At 39.6% G+C, this 18,840-nt stretch overlaps 2 protein-coding genes across 2 annotated transcripts in view; both read left to right on the top strand.

The window, feature by feature from the left end:
• LOC119419112 (activin receptor type-1C) overlaps positions 1 to 8,630 on the top strand; it is an 18,006-nt gene extending 9,376 nt beyond the window's left edge. The window contains exons 6-9 of the mRNA XM_037686414.1: positions 2,943 to 3,099; positions 3,589 to 3,713; positions 3,842 to 3,972; positions 8,315 to 8,630. Coding sequence (XP_037542342.1) covers positions 2,943 to 3,099; positions 3,589 to 3,713; positions 3,842 to 3,972; positions 8,315 to 8,440 — 539 coding nt within the window. The 3' untranslated portion in view covers positions 8,441 to 8,630. The remainder of the gene's footprint in view (positions 1 to 2,942; positions 3,100 to 3,588; positions 3,714 to 3,841; positions 3,973 to 8,314) is intronic.
• A 7,149-nt stretch (positions 8,631 to 15,779) lies between these two features.
• On the top strand, positions 15,780 to 18,086 carry LOC119419111 (cytohesin 1 interacting protein). The gene is given in 9 exon segments (XM_037686413.1): positions 15,780 to 15,833; positions 15,835 to 16,077; positions 16,318 to 16,367; positions 16,507 to 16,561; positions 16,647 to 16,749; positions 16,870 to 16,963; positions 17,053 to 17,119; positions 17,329 to 17,395; positions 17,608 to 18,086. Coding segments are annotated over 9 exon segments (1,212 nt in total).
• The last annotated feature ends 754 nt before the right edge of the window (positions 18,087 to 18,840 follow it).

The raw sequence follows: 18,840 nt of genomic DNA, 5'->3' as shown, positions 1-18,840 counted from the left end.
GTAAAACGACAAACATCATCTATTTGTTTGCTAAGTTACACATTTTGACCATAAGTTTGCCTTTTAGATCAAATCAGTTTATCAAATAAGGGTTTATAAACTCCTCCCACACTCTTATAATGTTCTAAACTCTTAAACCTATGTTATTTTAACAGTATACATATAGTACTGGATATGTAGCTACTAAAGATTACTTACCAGCTCTGCAGAACAGCTGTAGCTCTCGGTTCCGGTCTGTAGTGAACTAGGCCTGAGGTCAAATCCTGACCTTAAGGACCTTATGGGACAGAAACTGTCATTTCATTGATTTGAATCCAGAAATACAGGTTGACCCATCCTGAGACTTTCTTTCTTAAATTAATCAAGTGAGACTACTTTCGATTATCATTACTATTTTACAAATGTTTGATAATCAAATTGTGTTAGTTCAAACAATGTTTAAATGTTGAAGTGAACTACTCATTTTTAAATCAACTGTGAAACAGTAATAACGATTTTTAATCCTCATTCAAAGTGGAAATCAAGTTGGAATATGTTACAGAGTAATGATTCAATTTCTTGATCGTCTGTTTGAAATGAGCAAGTTGTGTAAGTTGGTCAAAGTTCAAGTTTTGGTCAACTGCAAGTTTACTGAAAAAGAAATGTCATGTTTAACTTTTACAGCAAGATACTAGAGAATTGACTCCACGAAGTCTGAGTTCTTCATAATATCTTCTGTCTGTTCTTAAACAATCTTAATCTTTTTCCTTGAATTTTTAATAACACCTTACATCACAAAACACGCCTCTGTTTTGGTCAATCGACCAATCAGAAAGTTCTCAAATGAACCGGAAGTGCGCCCTTTTAAAAGGTGCAACACTTCCTAGTTCACTGTAGATGAAGAAGTTCTGCAGGAGCTCGAGCAGTTCTGCAGTTCTGAAACTCGGCAGTTCCAGAGTCCAGAATGCTGGAATGCAGCATGCTCAGGACATCTGCAACTAAGCTGGACGAGAGAAGTTCAGAGGAATTATGAAGTCTGTTATAACCAGAAACAGCACGCTCCTTCTAGACCAGCTTGACCCAACGGTACGCTTTGGTTGAGATCGACTCTTTTACCTTTGCAGATGATAGTTTCAGCGTTGGTGTAGAGCTCTCCTTTCAACTCTTTCAGCGTCTCCGTAAGAACAGCTAAACCTCGGGAGTCGTGAGATCATCCAGAACAGACTTCATAATTCCTCTGAACTTCTCTCGTCCAGCTTAGTTGCAGATGTCCTGAGCATGCTGCATTCCAGCATTCTGGACTCTGGAACTGCCGAGTTTCAGAACTGCAGAACTGCTCGAGCTCCTGCAGAACTTCTTCATCTACAGTGAACTAGGAAGTGTTGCACCTTTTAAAAGGGCGCACTTCCGGTTCATTTGAGAACTTTCTGATTGGTCGATTGACCAAAACAGAGGCGTGTTTTGTGATGTAAGGTGTTATTAAAAATTCAAGGAAAAAGATTAAGATTGTTTAAGAACAGACAGAAGATATTATGAAGAACTCAGACTTCGTGGAGTCAATTCTCTAGTATCTTGCTGTAAAAGTTAAACATGACATTTCTTTTTCAGTAAACTTGCAGTTGACCAAAACTTGAACTTTGACCAACTTACACAACTTGCTCATTTCAAACAGACGATCAAGAAATTGAATCATTACTCTGTAACATATTCCAACTTGATTTCCACTTTGAATGAGGATTAAAAATCGTTATTACTGTTTCACAGTTGATTTAAAAATGAGTAGTTCACTTCAACATTTAAACATTGTTTGAACTAACACAATTTGATTATCAAACATTTGTAAAATAGTAATGATAATCGAAAGTAGTCTTCTTTCACTTGATTAATTTAAGAAAGAAAGTCTCAGGATGGGTCAACCTGTATTTCTGGATTCAAATCAATGAAATGACAGTTTCTGTCCCATAAGGTCCTTAAGGTCAGGACTTGACCTCAGGCCTAGTTCACTACAGGTCCGACTCTGGTCCATTTCTGCAGACGTACCCTGCAGTGACAAAGCCCACAATCAATGATCTAAACTCTTAAACCTACTAATTTTAACAACATATGTAGCTACTAAATTTTATTGTCCTGGCTCTGCAGAACAGCAGCGGCTCAGTTCTGCTCCGAACTGACAGATGAAAAAAGTCCCAGTGGGCTCCGGAAACAGCCCCGGACCTGCTGCGGCGCTGCCCCGCTTGGAAGCCCTCATGGGCCGGCTAGGAGCTCTGGTTCACCGCTGTGTCTGGGTCCGGTTCTGTGCAGCCAATCATGCACAGCACAATGCTCTGTTTCTTAAGGAGACATGTCCTGACATGATTTATTTCTTGTGAATCTTAAGTTTGTAACATTTAATGTTCTTAAAGAAACTTGTCCAAGTGACATGATTAAAATCTTACATTTGAAAAGCCGGTTCGGCAGTCATGACTTCACTTTCTGTTTGGCAGAGAGCAGCAGCCGGAGGCACTGCAGTACAGTATTGACCTCTGGACGACCCTTATGAGTGACGATTACTGTGTAGGCTTATTGAAAGAAAACTACAAAATGGTGGCAGCTGTTTGAATTATTATTTTTGTCATTAACTTTTTTCCAACTACGTGAGCACAGTAATATTACTTTAAAGTCGACAATTGTGAGTCATGTACAGTACTGAACTGTACAATTATTACTATTTTGGTGCAATTTTATGTACATGTACTGTACGTTCACAAACCGCGCTAGAGCGAGTCCGCGAAAGTCGAACCGTGAAGTAGTGAGGGACTACTTTATCTGGTTTATAAAGTAAAACATGCATTTATATGATGAGACAAGCCATTTAATATTGTTTTCTGCCACTTTTGGAAGATTCAAAATATTTGTTTTAATATAAAAAAAATGTTCAGTTCTCATTAGCTTTTTTTTTTTTCATAACTCCCTATCCTCTGTAGGGAAGCCTGCGATCGCTCACAGAGATCTAAAGTCTAAAAATGTCCTGGTGAAGAAGAACGGGACGGCGGTCATCGCAGACCTGGGTTTGGCCGTTAAACACAACTCCTGCACGAACACCATCGACATACCATTCAACCACAGAGTGGGAACCAAGAGGTCAGAGCACTCGTTTTACACCCACAAAACAGAGACCTGAAAGCAACACGGAGGAACAGAAATGTGTGTAACATTAGCTGGACGTGTAGAAGAAGTAACACTGAAACAAGTTCTTGTCCTGTTCAAAACACCATCAAACTTTACTTCTATTTAAAGAGCAGATGAAACGGACACAACCAGTGTGAGAAGATGAATGTGAGAACATGAAATGTATGAGAAGTCAACTTTTAAACTTTGGTGATCCCTAGAGACACTTTACATTTCAAAACAATATTTTATTTAAGCAAATACCACAAAGAGTGTTCTGTTTTTGAGAAACGCTCATTTTCTGGTAATTGAGTATAAATCCCCAGAAAAGGAGCTTTTGAATATGTAGTAATAATTAAAAAAAAATCCAAATAAACTCACATCCACCAACTGGTTAGGCAAATAATCTGTGCAGCTCTGGTCCTTTTCGTCATTAGGTTTGAATCACTTTGTCCTCTGCAGGTACATGGCTCCAGAGATCCTGGATGAGTCGATTAATATGAACAACTTTGAGTCGTTCAAGAGGGCAGACATTTATTCTCTGGGCCTGGTGTTCTGGGAACTGTCCAGAAGATGCTCTGTGAGAGGTATTTTAAACTGTTACCCACTTGCTCATGATTAAACAGATCAAATCACAGATAACGGAGAGGATCTCAGTGCATTGTGGGTCATGGTGATGAGACAAACACATTTGCGGTTTCTGCCGTTCTCCCAGGACTTCATGAAGACTTTCAGCTGCCTTATTACGACATGGTGCCTTCAGATCCGTCCATCGAGGACATGAAGAAGGTGGTGTGTGATCAGAAACTTAGACCCAACGTTCCCAACCAGTGGCAGAGCTGCGAGGTGAGGCTGGGTTACTGATCATCATTCTGCTAGTTAACACCCCCCCCCCCCCCCCCCGCTGTGCTCCAACTGACTGCTGACCCTCAACACCTCATCCCCTACTCCAAAAAATAACAATGAAAGATCTCCCATTTAGACAGAATAGCTAAACCAGTTTATATGAATTATTTTTGACATGAGTCCTTAACAGATAACTGGTGTAGAAGGATTCATGCAAATCATGCAGATCCAAAACTAAAATGACTGTATGCACACCTGTTCATGTAAATTTGTAGGTTTACTGATTTAAGTTTTATTGTCATGGTCACAGGTTTTGGACCCTGTATGCAGACAAATATGAGGATCTTGAAAAAGTCAACTTATTTATTAAACGAACAAAAGAAAACGGCAGACGCGGCAGAAACTCGAGGGATTCAAGGTGAACGATACAGGGAGCTCGAAGGAAACTGAAGCTTGTGGCGTTCAAGTCAATAATGCAGAATTAGTGAGTGGTGAGACAGAACCAGAATATATAGGACTAACGATGGGTGGGATTGCAGCTGAGTAAATTGCAGATTAAGAACAGGTGAGAGTGGCGGGCTAACTGGAAAAACAGAGTATACAGCTAACTGAGGGCATGAACACAGAGATGAACACAAGAAGGTAAAACTCAAGTCAAATAAAACATAATGACGAAAAAATGAAACTGAACCTGATCTTAAACACAAAGGCAATCAAAAAGAACGTAACATACACAGATCATGACATTTATTGATGCATGGTTCTTTGTGTTTTTTTTAACTCTTTTACATTTGTCTATAATCATGACCCTTTAAAAACCCTTTAATTGACTGTTTGCCTGTAAGAAAGCCTTTTTCTTCCCAGGTTACTAGGCATGAAACTAACAAAAACAAAGAGAAATAAATTGTTAGAGAATAAACGGTACAGAAACGTGAGCGAGTTCTTCACGGTTTCAGTTCTGGAAACATTTTGAACAAAAGTTGATGAAAAAACTCTCAAGGCAGAAGTGAAAACAAAATGGTTTTACTGCAAATACATTGAAGTTACAGCAAACCATCTGTACACCTGAGCTACATTATAACTACCGGTAAATAAATAGCCAAGTAAAAAAAGATTATACTTGGTTTATTACAATTCATTTTGAGAATAGAATGTTGCATATGGACAAAAACAGATTAAAATGGTTTTTGGGGGGGAAAAAAGAGAAGATTTTGATTTACATTGAGTAGTAGTGTGTTTGGCCTGGCAGAGAAATATATTTTAATTCATCTGTCCGTCCATTCATTATCTTTAACCCGCTTCTTCCTTTTTCGGGTCACGGGGGTCACTGGTGCCTATATCAGCAATCACTGTGTGAGAGGTGAGAGACACCCTGGACAGGTCTCCAGTCCATCACAGGGACATAGAAACAAATGAGACAAACAACCATTCACTCTCTCACTCACACCTAGGGACAATTTAGTGTTACCAATCAGCCTAACATAGATAATCTCCATTAGCCAGAAAAACATTTTTATAAACTTTAGCAACAGATAAATAGCAAATATAAGGCCTGTAATGCTGACTTAAAGCACCTTCCTTAATTCTGTCATACTTGGGTATTTAGAGAAGGTGAATATTTGTACCCTTTTTCTTTATTGTTTTATTGTTTTATTGGGCGGCTGTGGCTGAGTGGTTAGAGCAGTCGACCTCCAATGCGAGAGTTGGGGGTTTGAATCCACCAGCAATCACATGCTGAAGTGTCCCTGGGCAAGACACTGAACCCCTCACTGCCTCTGATGTGTGTCCCATCAGTGTATGAATGTGATCTGTGATTTGTTCAATTATTTTTTTAGAGATCTAGTAGAGTGCTGTATGAATGGGTAAATGAGGACACAGATTGTGTTGTAAAGTGCTATGAGTATCTTGAAATAAGATAGAAAGGTGCTATATAAGTACAGTCCATTTACCATTTACCATTTGTTTTGATTAGAGATATTTTCTTTTTTAAATAACGTTCTAATGTAACAGAATTAAATGATTGGTAACATAATACCCAAAAAGATTGGGATATGTTCCTAAAATGCATGGTTGAATGCACTCTTGAATTTTCAAATATATATATATATATTTTTGTATTTGTTCAACAGACAAATATGACAATTACTATTTTTTTTTACTGAGCATCTTTATTAAATTAAAAGAAATATGCAAACAAAATAGTTTGGTGTTAGGGACTGTTTTAAACTTTTATATTGGAAGAAATAGATCTAACACCTTCATAAAAAAGCTTGCACACAGCAACTTATTTGGTAATGTCTCTCAGTGCAAAAGACCATACGTCTTTCAACACATTCCAACCATTCATCGTCTTCCACTCGTTCAGGAGTTAGATCATGGAGACAGTAGCTTGAGCAGGGAGGCCCTGACATTTCTTTCCACAGCCACCTCTTTGTTGTTCCAGGAGGACTACAAGGCTTTCCCAGACCAAGCGAGAGACTTATGCCACTTTGCCATTGGCAAGTGCAGCTCCACTTGGCTCTCCTCTTCTCAGTTCTTCTCAGGTGTAGGGGATTTGCCCTTACAGTGCAGGCTGACCAGTTTCCCCACTCTGTGGGCAGGATCGTCAATGCAAAGTGGGAGGGATCGAAACTGGTCTTTTTGTGTTCTAGCCAGTCCACTCATTGTGGTCTTAATCACCCTATAATCTGGATTGAATTTTGTTAGCTTATTCTGGCACTGTTTATAAGTCTGGGTGTAGCTATCATCTCTGATATCTTTCTGTAACAGTGCAAATTTCTTGTTGCGCTGTCCGTCAACAGGACGAGGAAGTGGAGGTTCAGATGTAGTTTTACAGTTTTCTGGGCAGGTCATCCAGTAACATATCTCCTCTGGCCAATCAATGGCTGCTATCTGCTTACATCAAAATCGGCCCCTCAGACCAGCCCGCTTGGAACCACGAGCAAGGTGGTCCCATAAACCGAGCTGAGTGGGGTGGACACCGACAGTGGAGAGGCCCTTAACTGGTGCGGTGTCATGCAGAACTGCAGAATGTTGAGACAGTGGAAAGCGCCAGTAGTCTCTCCAGCATGTCCTGGGTCTTCCCCGGGGTGTCCTCCCAGTTGGACATGTCTGGAAAACCTCTCTAGGGAGGTGTCCAGGGAGCATCCTTACCAGATGCTCAAACCACCTCAACTGGCTCCTCTCGATGTGGAGGAGCAGTGGCTCTGCTGAGTCTTTATCAAATAAATGAACTTCTCACATTTTCTCTAAAGGAGAGTCCAGCGACCCAGTGGAGAAAATTAATTTAAACCACTTGTATCTGCAATCTTGTTCTTGCAGTCACTAACAAAAGTTTTTGAGGATAGGAACGTAGACCGATCGGTAAACAAAGAGCTTTGTCTGACAGCTCAGCTCCCTCTTCATCAAAACGGACCGGCACAGAGTCTACAATACTGTAGAAGCTGCACTGATGCATTTGTCAATCTCACACTCAACACTCACTCCTGAACAAAACCTTGAGATACTTGAACTCCTCTACATGAGGCAGAGCCTCACTCTAGACCTGAAAAAAGCAATCCACTCTTTTCTGTCTGAGGACAATGGTCTCAGATTTGGAGGTGCTGATCCTCATCCCATCCACTTCACACTCCGCTGCAAACTGCTGGAGAACTGACAATCATTGCACGATGACACCAACAGGACTACATCGTCCGCAAATAGAATCCTGAGGCCACTCCCTCCCAACATATTCAGTGTGTAAAATAGATGAAGTCTGGGAAAGTCTTGGTGTGTAGGAGGCCAAAACTGTCCTCGTAGGCACAGAATTACCTTGAAAAACCATTGCTTCTCAGAACAGTCCACACAGAAATGTACCGGTAATTTGTATTTCACAAGGAGGAAGCCATACATCAACTCTGGCATCAAGTGTTCTGGGTACAAACTAACCTCAGATGGACGGAAATACATGAAGTCTGCTTTTTGCTGAGATAAATTCTTATTTCAGCTCGTTTTAAGGAAAAAAGTAAGATAAACTTGACTTTTGAAAAGCTGAAATATTGTGTTCAGCAAAAATGGACACTGACTCAGTCTATAAAAGTGCAATACAATATCTAAATAATTTAAAACAGTAAAACAAAAGGAAATGTAAAAATATAGAAAACATTAATTCTAGATTAGTTTATATCAGTTAAATGAAAACTGAAAATTTGGTTAAAAGTTAAGATTAAACTATTAATTAAATTATAATAATTACTGTATAATTGCATTCACACACGCTTTAACCACTTCTTATTTCTGTGAATGTAAGCAACCCTGTCTGTGCTTTAGACCATCATAATAACAATATTTGTCGTTGCATCAGGCTCTGCGTGTGATGGGAAAACTGATGAGGGAGTGCTGGTACTCCAACTCCGCGGCACGACTCACTGCCCTGCGAGTCAAGAAGACCGTGTCTCAGCTCTCTGTCACCAAGGACGTCAAAGACTAGTTTTATCAGTCGTTCCAGAGATCTGCACTGGTGCGGTGTGAGGAACTTGAAGGCCTGAAGCTGGACCCAAGCACATCCTCACAGAGTCTGCTTGGGTTGTTTTTGGTGCCAAAGCACTGAGGGAAATATGTGTGTGAAGATATTTACACAAAAACATTCAGGAGACTGACTTTTAAAAAAAAAAATTCCAACAGCAAAAGTTTTTGTAGGAAGAGCCATGTGACATATGTTAAATGTCATTTTGCTACCTCAGTATTTGAAGTGCCCAAAGCTTGAAGTTGCACATTGTTGTTTTTTGTGCCGTATATTGTTGTGAATGCAGTGCTGCTGGGTAGTGAGACTGTTCAATGACAGCTTAAAAAAAATTAACTGGTTTTGACACATTCCCAAATAATCTCAAATACTTTGTTTACTTTTAGTTTGATCAGTTCAAACGATTTGCCGAAAGGTCTATGAGAGGGAATACAGACAAATATACACCTGGAGGCGTTAGCCTCGGAAGTGGGGGGTGTTGCTGCAGCGTCCCTTGTGGTGGCTGATGGACACTGCAGCGTAACTCAACAGAAAGCTCGAGCAGTAGTAAATAACGTACTTCCATTTCATAAATGGAGATGAAAACCACCCCTGTCCTAGATGACAGCATCTACACTAGCATAGATGTTATGTTGTGTAAAATGTGAATACAAACAGAATGCAATGTAAAGAAAATCTTTTAAAAAATACATTTTATTCACAATGGACTGTAGTAAACATATCAAAATCCATAACGAATTTAAATTTTTTATATGTCTGACTACAGACCAGGGTTTTTTTTTTTTTACTTTGCTTATTTGAAATGAGTTTTGATCCAGAGTTTCTGGATGGTGTTCACATATGGCTTCTTTTTTGCATGATAGAGCTTTAATCAGTTTGTGGATGGCAGAGCGAACTGTGTTTACAGACAATAATTTGTGGAAGTGTTCCTCAACCCATGTTCTGTTCGTAACAGAACCAGAGCTTTTTTTTATTTTTTAAATTCAGTGCCACCTGAGGGCCTAAAGATTACAGGCATCCAATATTTACTTCGAGCCTTGTCCTTTGCACAGATTTCTCCAGATTCTTATTTTCTTAATGACATTATGGACTGTAGGAGATGAGATATTAAAAGTTGCCCCAATTTTCCATTGATGAACAGTATTCTGAAATTGTTTCACTATTTTTAGACAGTTTTTCACAGACTGGTGAGCCTCTGCCCGTGTTTACTTCAGAGAGATTCAGCCTCTAAAAAGCTCTTCTCGTACTCTGTCCTCTCACTGACCTGTTGCTGATTAACCTAAATAGGTGCAAAATGCTCCTAAGCTGTTTTTTTTTATTTATAGAACTAACTTTTAGTCTTGTTTCCTCTGTTTAGTTCTTTTTAGAGACGTATTGTTGCCTTTAAATTCAAAATTAACATTTTTTCCCCCAAAATTTAATACAATTTTCTAGTTTAAACCTTTAGTATGTTTACCGTGAGCCATTGTCACTGCAAACCACTGCATTCTGTTATTTATAATTTGCGCAACACCCCAGTGTTTTTGTCATTGGGAATGCAAAAATATCACAACAAAAGACAACACTTTCCTCTTTGTTGCTGTTTGTGTGCAAGCTTTCATTAGCACTGTAGCATAGCTGCTACGTAATGAATACATAATAAATGCGTAATAAATATATAAACTACCACTGAAATACAAAGTTCCTCTGGCAAGAAGTACCAGTATGCTGATAGTGTTTGCTACATGGATAAGACTGTAAAGAGCTACATCTAACTCCGTCTTTACTAATGGCAGCAAATGAATGGAAGTTTATAATTTAAATGGTGGAATGTTACTTTGACAGACTATCCTGACAAAGTGGTCTTCCTCTGTACCTGGTTAGAAGAAAAAAACTGAGTGTAAGGCCATTTATGTCAAGTATACAGTAAAATAAACCAGAGTTTTTATTATTGGCTTTTTAGGTTAAATCCATTTCTCAAATACTGCATAAATAATATATAGTTGCAGGACAGATATTCATGTTAAAAAGCTAAATTAATGTCATCCAGTCCCACCAACGATTCCAAGATGAGCTAATTATGACACATAGTAAACTAATGGAAGTTCAGCCTAAAATAAGATTTTACGCTATACACAATAAAAAAAATATATATTTTTGTATTTATTTTATTTTTTCTGACATGTCTCAAGCTTGATCTTATATTTTTTTTAATCATTTGACGCAAAGCCGTGTCTATTTGCATTGCTTTATGGGAAAGTTGATTGTTTAATTATGATGCTTTAATAAAGTGAATGTAGAATCTGTGGCCATATATTTTGAACATTGAAAAACTGGTTTGTTTTATAATAGCCTATATATGAACAAAAACTCATTCATAATTAGAAAATCTCAACACCAAATTTACAGTGAACTTTATGTTCATTTTGACTCAAAAGGCTTTAAATGTTTTAAAGGGAAGAGCAGCAGGTTTTGTATTGTTCCAAACAACAAAATAAGATGTATTTATAAAGATGTAAATAAAAATATGACAATAGAAGTTGCTGCAAAGCAAATGCTGTGATACTAATAAACGCATTAAGGTTCCACATAACGATTATTAATGCCATGCTTTGAGTGGCTTGTAAGGCCTTGATGTATCAGAAGGTATCAAATGTTTATCTGTACACCATTTGTGCTTGTTTAAACTAAATATGTGTAAAAGTGCCTGCATGTGTATCCGTCTGAGTTTCATATCATTTGAGATTTATCATTGGAAAGGTGATCCATGTTCAGAAACATCTCTTTAGGCTTTTCATTCATCTAAAGCGTTGCATCCTGTTTGTGATTTTAGTTGCAGCTCTTATACGATGCTTAGTGTCACTGCAGACACGTTACTGTAGGAAATGATTGATTTCTGTTATAAGAAAGTTATGAATGAGCAGCGCTGTCACTTCTATTAAACCAGCTACTCACACTTTAAGAAGTAAGACACTGGATCTGCTTATAAATGTGGCAACAGTTTGCATGCAACTTTTTAAAGTGTTTCCTACTCTATAATTATTCAGTAAACATTATGGTTTGACTGGCTCAGTCTTTAGCATAATCAACATGGTTTGGTTGGATTTTGAAAATCTCAACTGCACTGAATTAACTGACTTTAAACCTTAATGTCTATGTTTGGAAATTATTTGTTCTGTTGAAATTCTACTCATAACAGTTCATGCAAATTGTTATCCTATTTCTTTATTTTTTGGGAATCATTAACTTCAGTTTGCACTCAAATTGTTATTTGCAATCACAATATTCCTGCTGTTAATAAAAAAAAAGTCCTTAAACCTGCTGGAAGTTCAGTTGTTTATCCCAAGTCGTATCTATGCTAAGACACTTTTGTCTATTTTGACACTTGAATGGGTCGACGAAGCTAATAAAATGTAAATGCTCCAAAAATAAATAATCAAAGTGCAATAGCGTCTTTATAGTAGTGTCCCCTTAAGTTTTATTATTGTGATCCTGTTCTGTGTTGCTGCTCAGATGTGGATTTTTCTACATCTGCATTTGATCTGTTTTCTTGTTGGGTCAAAAAAAAAAAAAACAGTTTTTCACGTTGCTGTTTCATCTTCTTTGTGGAAAAATCTCAACTTGAAAAGGTCATTTTGAAAGCACCGATAGTGTCGACTTGTGCAAACTGCAGCGTGAATTTCCCGGAGCATCATATCTACAACGAGCTGCTTTCGTGTTCTCCACAAGATTTCGTACTTAAGAGCTTCTGTGACTCATCTGTGCTTTCTGATCTGCTGCTCTACTTGTTAGTGTCCGTTAGGCAGAGGAAATAAAGCTGTAACCCTAAAGCTATCAGCACTACAAAGATGAGTCAATGCTTTAACGTTGTGCTGTTTTAACAGATTCTATGCGATGCCTTTCACTGTAGGTAAAGGACATGGTGTCACTTGCCTGAGCTTGCTAAGAATAGACATAATTAACTAAGCGGTTACTTTCTTAAGTTCTGCTTCTTAAAAGTGATGCACTGAAGCGTTTGTGTGATGTTAGAAGAGGAGCATTTAGGTTAAAACTCTTTAACGTGTATGATTTTGTAGAAAACACTGGAAAAATTAGCTCAGAAAACTAAACTAAATACACATATTTGCTTCCATGGAAACAACCTTTGAGAATCTTTTAACAGAGATGATGGGGAAGAGGCAGCGCAGCCGACTCTGGACCTGAAAGTCCCGGGTTCAATCCCCAGCTATTCCCACAGTCTCGGAGCAAGATGCCCAGTCCCTAATTGCTCCCCAGGCGCCTACATAGCTGCCCACTGCTCCACCTGGGTGCATCCCAGGTGCGATGGGTTAAATGCGGAGAACTAATTTCGCCATTGTATAAGAACATACAATGATGACGACATATAGCACTTTATCTTATGAGCAACAGTTCTCTTGGCTTTTTGTGTTTTTTTATTAACCATTTTTCAATTGTTTTAGTTTGGTCATGTACCTGTGTACCAGACTTTTTTTTTTTTTAAGACATGGGAGAACTTTTTGTGCCATTTAACCACATGAAATGCAAAGAGCAGAATAATAAACCAGTTTGGCCAAAGTCTGATAAGTCTGGTGCTAAAACATCTGGTCAGTGGAAGAACCGTGGATAATCTCTACAGCATACGTGGAAGTGTTCTGATTCGTGGTGGTAAGACCACATAACAATAAAGCTGAAATGTATTTTTGTTTTTAATGTAGGAACAATATGAAATGCTCAAAATAACTAATAAAATGTTATTGATCAGCTCAGAATTGTTGGGGATCTGAAACGTGTGAGGAAACTGGCAGATATGTATGCAAATTATTCTGAAGATGATATTTTTACAAAACAAGGTTTATATTAGCTCCTCTTTAAAGGGTATACATATGTCAAAAAGGCAAACATATGCTTGTGGATGTATTTTTTTAAGAAGCACCCCCCCCCCCCCGTTGTTTCAGTAAACCCACTGTTTTAAAGAAGAGATAATTATTTTTGTCCAGTTTTGATAAATAACTAAGGCTGAATCTATATTTATTATTGCTTATTGCCAAAGGTCAAAGGCTGACAATAATGTTTTTGAATGTCTTTGTGCATGTTTTATGTCTGTTACCAAATTATCTTACGAACCACTGGACAAAGTTTAATAAAACCTAAAAGAAATAAGCATCAGATGCGCCTCAACAATTAGTTATTGTTTGGAGCCTACCCAATCTAAAATGGCCACCACAGCTAACTGATCTTAGAAAACTTAAAAGTGGCTGAAATTCAATCCATTTTTACAGATATTGTGCTAAAATCTGGTGTAGTTGTGCAACATACTCCCAAGTTCCACTCATGGCACAACACCTATTTCAAGTTTACCAATTACTATTGGCATCAACCCTTTTAGTGTTAGCAAAATATCTCATGAACCACTGGGTAGATTTTGATGAAACTCTCAGAGAGTTATCATTTGATGTGAATGCCCCCTTTTGGTCAGGAGAGAGTCTTTGGTCCTCAGTTGGAGGAGTTTAATTATCTGGGCATCTTGTTCCTAATGGTAGAAATAAAGTGAGAGATGGATTGGGGCCTCGTCCTCAGTAATAAGGATGTTGCTTCAGTCAGTCGTGGTGAAGAACGAGTTGAGTTGAAAGGCTAAACTCTTGATTTATAGTATATCTATGTACAACCCTTACCTATGGTCATGAGGTTCGGATCATGAGCTATGGAACAAGATTCTTGGTACAAGCAGCCAAAATGAGCTTCCTTCATGCAGTGGTCAGGATCAGCTTTAGAGACTGAGTGAGGAGCTCCATCATTTAAGGGAGCTCAGAGTAGAGCCACTGCTCCTTCAGATTGAAATGAGTCGGTTGAGGTGGTTTGGGCTTCTACCGGTAATTGGGATGCCACCTGTATCCCTCTATTTTGAGGCTTCCTGGACATGTCCCACAGGTAAGAGGCCCCGGGGGAGGATCCAGAACTTGATGGAGGGGTTTGTGTATCTTCTCTGGCCTAAGAATGCTTTGGAGTCCCCCAGGAGAAGCTGGAGTGTGTCACTGGAGAGAGGGACGTCTGGGTTTCTCTCCTGGACATGTTGCCTTCTCCACCCAACTACGGATGGACATGGAGATGTACATCTTCAACTGATTACCATGTGGAGTCCATCCAATTCAAGATGGCTGCCACAGCCAGTTGACTTTTGTCAGTGAATGTAACAATGGCAATAATAACTCAGTTGATCTCACAGCTATTACCTCACCTCTCACACAGTAACTGCTGGATATGGACACCAGTGACCCCCGTGAACTGGAAAGGAAGAAGCGAGTAAAGATAATGAATGGATGGATGGATGGATGAGATAATAGATGAGAGCATCCCCAACACATGCTCTGAGTGTGACATCTCACAGTACTGTACTGCAAGAGAGGGAGAAGGTTACAACTTTATAATTTCTCAGCATACAATCGTCTTTGCCTAAAACTCTGGCATTCAAGGAAATATGCATTCCTTCAAGAAATGCCAGACCTTTAATTAAGTTTCTAACTGTTTTGTTTTAAATAAAGACAAAATGTGCAGAAATTTAAGACCCAATCACATACATGAGAAAAACATTTCTCTGCACTCAGTGTAACAGCATGTTTGGGGGGTTTGCCGTGTCCTCTGTGTTCCAGACAGTCTCGTGGTTAACTGGTGCTGCTGGGGATCAGTGGGACAGAGTAGATCCTGATGCAGCCAGTTAAGAAATATTTCATCAGCTTTACTGTACTGTACTGTGATGAAATAGTTTTTTTTTTATGTTACTCTGGAGTGAGAACTATTTAAATTTTTTTTGTCAGTCGTAAAATAAAACCCTCATGATTTAGTCCCTTTACGCCTTCCACTATTGTCTCCCGGACTATAAGCCAGCCCCCAAACTGTGGTTTTTCTTTTGATCCAACCATGTCTGATGCCTTTAGCCCACTGACCCATGCTGTGTGTATCCGAAGTGAGAATCTGGCTCTGAGCTAAATCAGCCTTTTGTCTGTCCTCATAAGACATGTCTCCCTGCTTGGCAGCGCACAGGACTGAGGCTTAGGCCATTGAGAAACTGAGAGTGAAAAAGGGTGCAAGCAGGTGCCGGTGCAGGAGTGAGGTGGCAGTTTGTCATGCTTGCAGATTCCTGACAGACCGTAAATCGAATTGCTAAGACTGCAAAAAAGCAAAGGGACTCTTTGAAGGGAGAACTAAACACAATAGCTTCAGCAGCCTCCCTCCCTTTTTCTTTTCAAAACAACAGAGCAGCACTTCTCAAGAAAGAGAAGAAAAAGTTTAAAGGAGGTGAACAGGAAAGTAGGTACTTAAGGCTCTGCAGATGCAGGTCCACCACAACCATCACATGATGTGGATTTCCGCTTTTACGCGTTCTGCTTTTAGCTGTGCAGCAGGGCAGAGCCGCACCATCACAGAGGAGCTGCTGCTGCGGGTCATGATGCTGCTTTGAGAACATCTCCACCATGCAGGCCACCATGAACTGCAATGGACTCCAGAGCAGCCAGGACATTCTGGATAACAGTCTGAGGAGGAAAGCTTCTCTGTGGTACCGGCGCTCGCTGAGGGGGAACAATGATCGACACCGACAGAACACCGCCTCTCTGCCCAGAGCCTGCAAGGTGAGAGAATGACTCAAGTGCAATTTATAAATAAGGTCTAAACATTCACGCCGCTCTAATTCATTATAAGTATATCAAGAAAAGTCAAATTGGTGTCTATATTTTTAATGAAATGAAAAGAGCAGTTTGCTGCACTCAGCAATTTATAACTTTTTAAATGTTGGTACTAACATTGTATTAAAATGAACATTGTTCAAAGCTATTATTGGTTTTAAAGGACATGTGCCTTTTCTCCTGCAGCCCAAACTAACCCACACCCCCTCACTGATTGATTACATGGACCCACAAAGGTAAATAAGTGCAAGTTTCAATTGATCATTTAGTTTAACTCAAATTAATCTTGAATTTATTGTGATACGTTGATGCATTTTTACATTCATCAAATAAAACAGATCTTTTCTTGCATTGCCTTTTTTTTTTTTGGTATAGGATCACAATTGTTTTGGAAAAACAAGACAATGAACTCTTTGGTTTTGAAATCCACGTAAGCCAAATCACATTTTCTTCAACGACTTCATTAATAATCTGCACTTCAAGTGTTGTTTCGTAAATGGCCTCTTGTTTTGCAGACGTACGGGGTGCAGCTGAAAAGCAGCTCGGCAGTGGAGATGTGCACGTACGTGTGCAAGGTGAACAAGGCCAGTGTAGCTGAGAATGCAGGGCTGACCGCAGGTGAACCCCCCCTCACAACCTCAACACATAGACTCACACGAATGCGTTACTTAACAACCGACAGATGAGGCTCGCACATGCACTTACACTTTTTAAACTGTGTAACCTCGTTTGTCATAGGTGATGTTATCGTCTCTGTGAACGGGGTCAGCATACAAGGATTGTCCCATGACAGCGTACTGAATCTAATAAGTGAATCGAGCAACAGTCTAAAGTAAGATCAAGTCCAGTTAACAGCAACGTAACACAATAAATACAAGAAACAGTGTGATAACTGTGTTTTTATGTGTAATCTGTTCCCAGGATGGAGACCGTGTGTGTGAACGTAGTGAAACAGATAGAACTGGAGAAGAGGCTGCACCAGCTTCAGGTGGGTCCTTTCAATGGCTAACATATTGTAACACAATGTGTGACATAAGCAAAAAAACTGACACTATTTTAAAACCCTGCAGCTAAAACACTTCAAGACTTAAAATAAACTCCACCTCGTTGCCAGTTTGAGCTGTCACACAAAGTCTTTGTGGTCGAACGCTCTCAACATGTGAAAATGAATGTGTGTGATGGTTTCTGCCCATGCAGCAATCGTTTCGTGAGAAATGGATGGAGCTTCAAGAGCTGACATTACAGGAAAAGCGTTTAATGCGAGGTGAGAGGCTCAGCTGTCAGACCACAGCACTTCCTTTCTCACAGACACACTCGTTTCTTTTAGGCAGGGCTGTTTATCGTGTAATGTACTGTAGCGCGTAAACTCTAGATTGTTTTGAAGGTGCTCCCCTGAGAAATGAGCTGACGAACTTCCTGATGCAAATTTCCTGGCAGCTGAAACTTTTCCTCACAGGGTCTTTGTTGTGTTCTCAGGTAATTTGAATGACAGCAGTCTAGACCTCTTGACAGAGTCTTTAGCTGCTCTGAGTTCCCCCTTCGGCCGTCGTGGTCGTCGTTTCTCCAGCGACAGCAGCTATAAGAGTGGGATGACCGACGACAGCGACCAGGCCAGTGTGTTTGGGGATCTGGGCTCGCCCAGTCCCTTCGGCACCACCAGCACCACAGATGAAGGCTGCTTCTTCTCCAGAGACTTTCCCTCCCAGGACACATCCAAGACGGGTTCATCCAACTTCAGCCTGCACCATCAAGCCCTCAGCCGCTCCAGCAGCTCCAGTTTGGCCGGCAGCAGCAGCTCTCCGTCTCCATCCTGGGAAGAAACGCGGATCTCGTCCTTGTTTGGGACCCTGCCCAGGAAAGGCAGGAGAACCAATGTACGCAAACAAATCTTTAAGTTAATTCCTGCACTCCAACGATCAGTGGAAGAGGAAGAGACTGGAAGTCCCACTGAGTGACACGTTGATTTGCTCTTTGTCATTTTGATACAAAGGGCAAAAAATAAAAAGACACTTTAATGAAGAGCCTGGTATTCCTTGAAGGAACGCATATTCCCTGCTGCCCTGCCAACAACTTAAACACAGCAACTACCACACCAAATCTTAGCTCAGTATCTATAAAACTGAGCGCTTTAACAGAATAAAAAAAACAAACATTTTTTTTGCCTTTTTTTGTTTGTAAACAAACAGAGGCAATTATTGATTGCCCAGCTTTAATGGCAGCCGGCAAAAATAAAAGGTTCCCTCAGACTGGAGCCTGACCTAACCCTTTTTGTGAAAATGGACTACTTTTTGTAAATGCTTACTTTAATGCTTTCTGGGCCAGAATTACAGCGGAAAAGCATTACAAAATGAATGTGCACAGAATGAATGTACACGTGACAGACTGTAATGTATGACAGATAGATGTGTGCAACCTACTAACTTGAATTCATCATGTTTGTATCTGAGTCACAAATCACAATGTTAGTAGCATTAACCATGTAGCACATGAAATTTGAATATTGTGGCCTGAACTGTACAGGAATCACTGACTGACATTAAGATTTAAGCAACATTTAAAAGGTTTCAGCTGCTCAAAACCAAATGTCTAAACCATATACCGTATATATATATATATATATATATATATATATATATATATATATATATATACACACCTGCCTGCTTGATTCAAAACAGGATGTGGGCATAACAGTACTACTCAAGTTCT

Source organism: Nematolebias whitei, chromosome 13, assembly GCF_014905685.2.
Source record: "Nematolebias whitei isolate Nwh7 chromosome 13, NemWhi1, whole genome shotgun sequence".
Taxonomy (NCBI): domain Eukaryota; kingdom Metazoa; phylum Chordata; class Actinopteri; order Cyprinodontiformes; family Rivulidae; genus Nematolebias; species Nematolebias whitei.
Note: the sequence above shows the minus strand (reverse complement) of the source record. Positions and strands in the feature narration are given on the sequence as shown.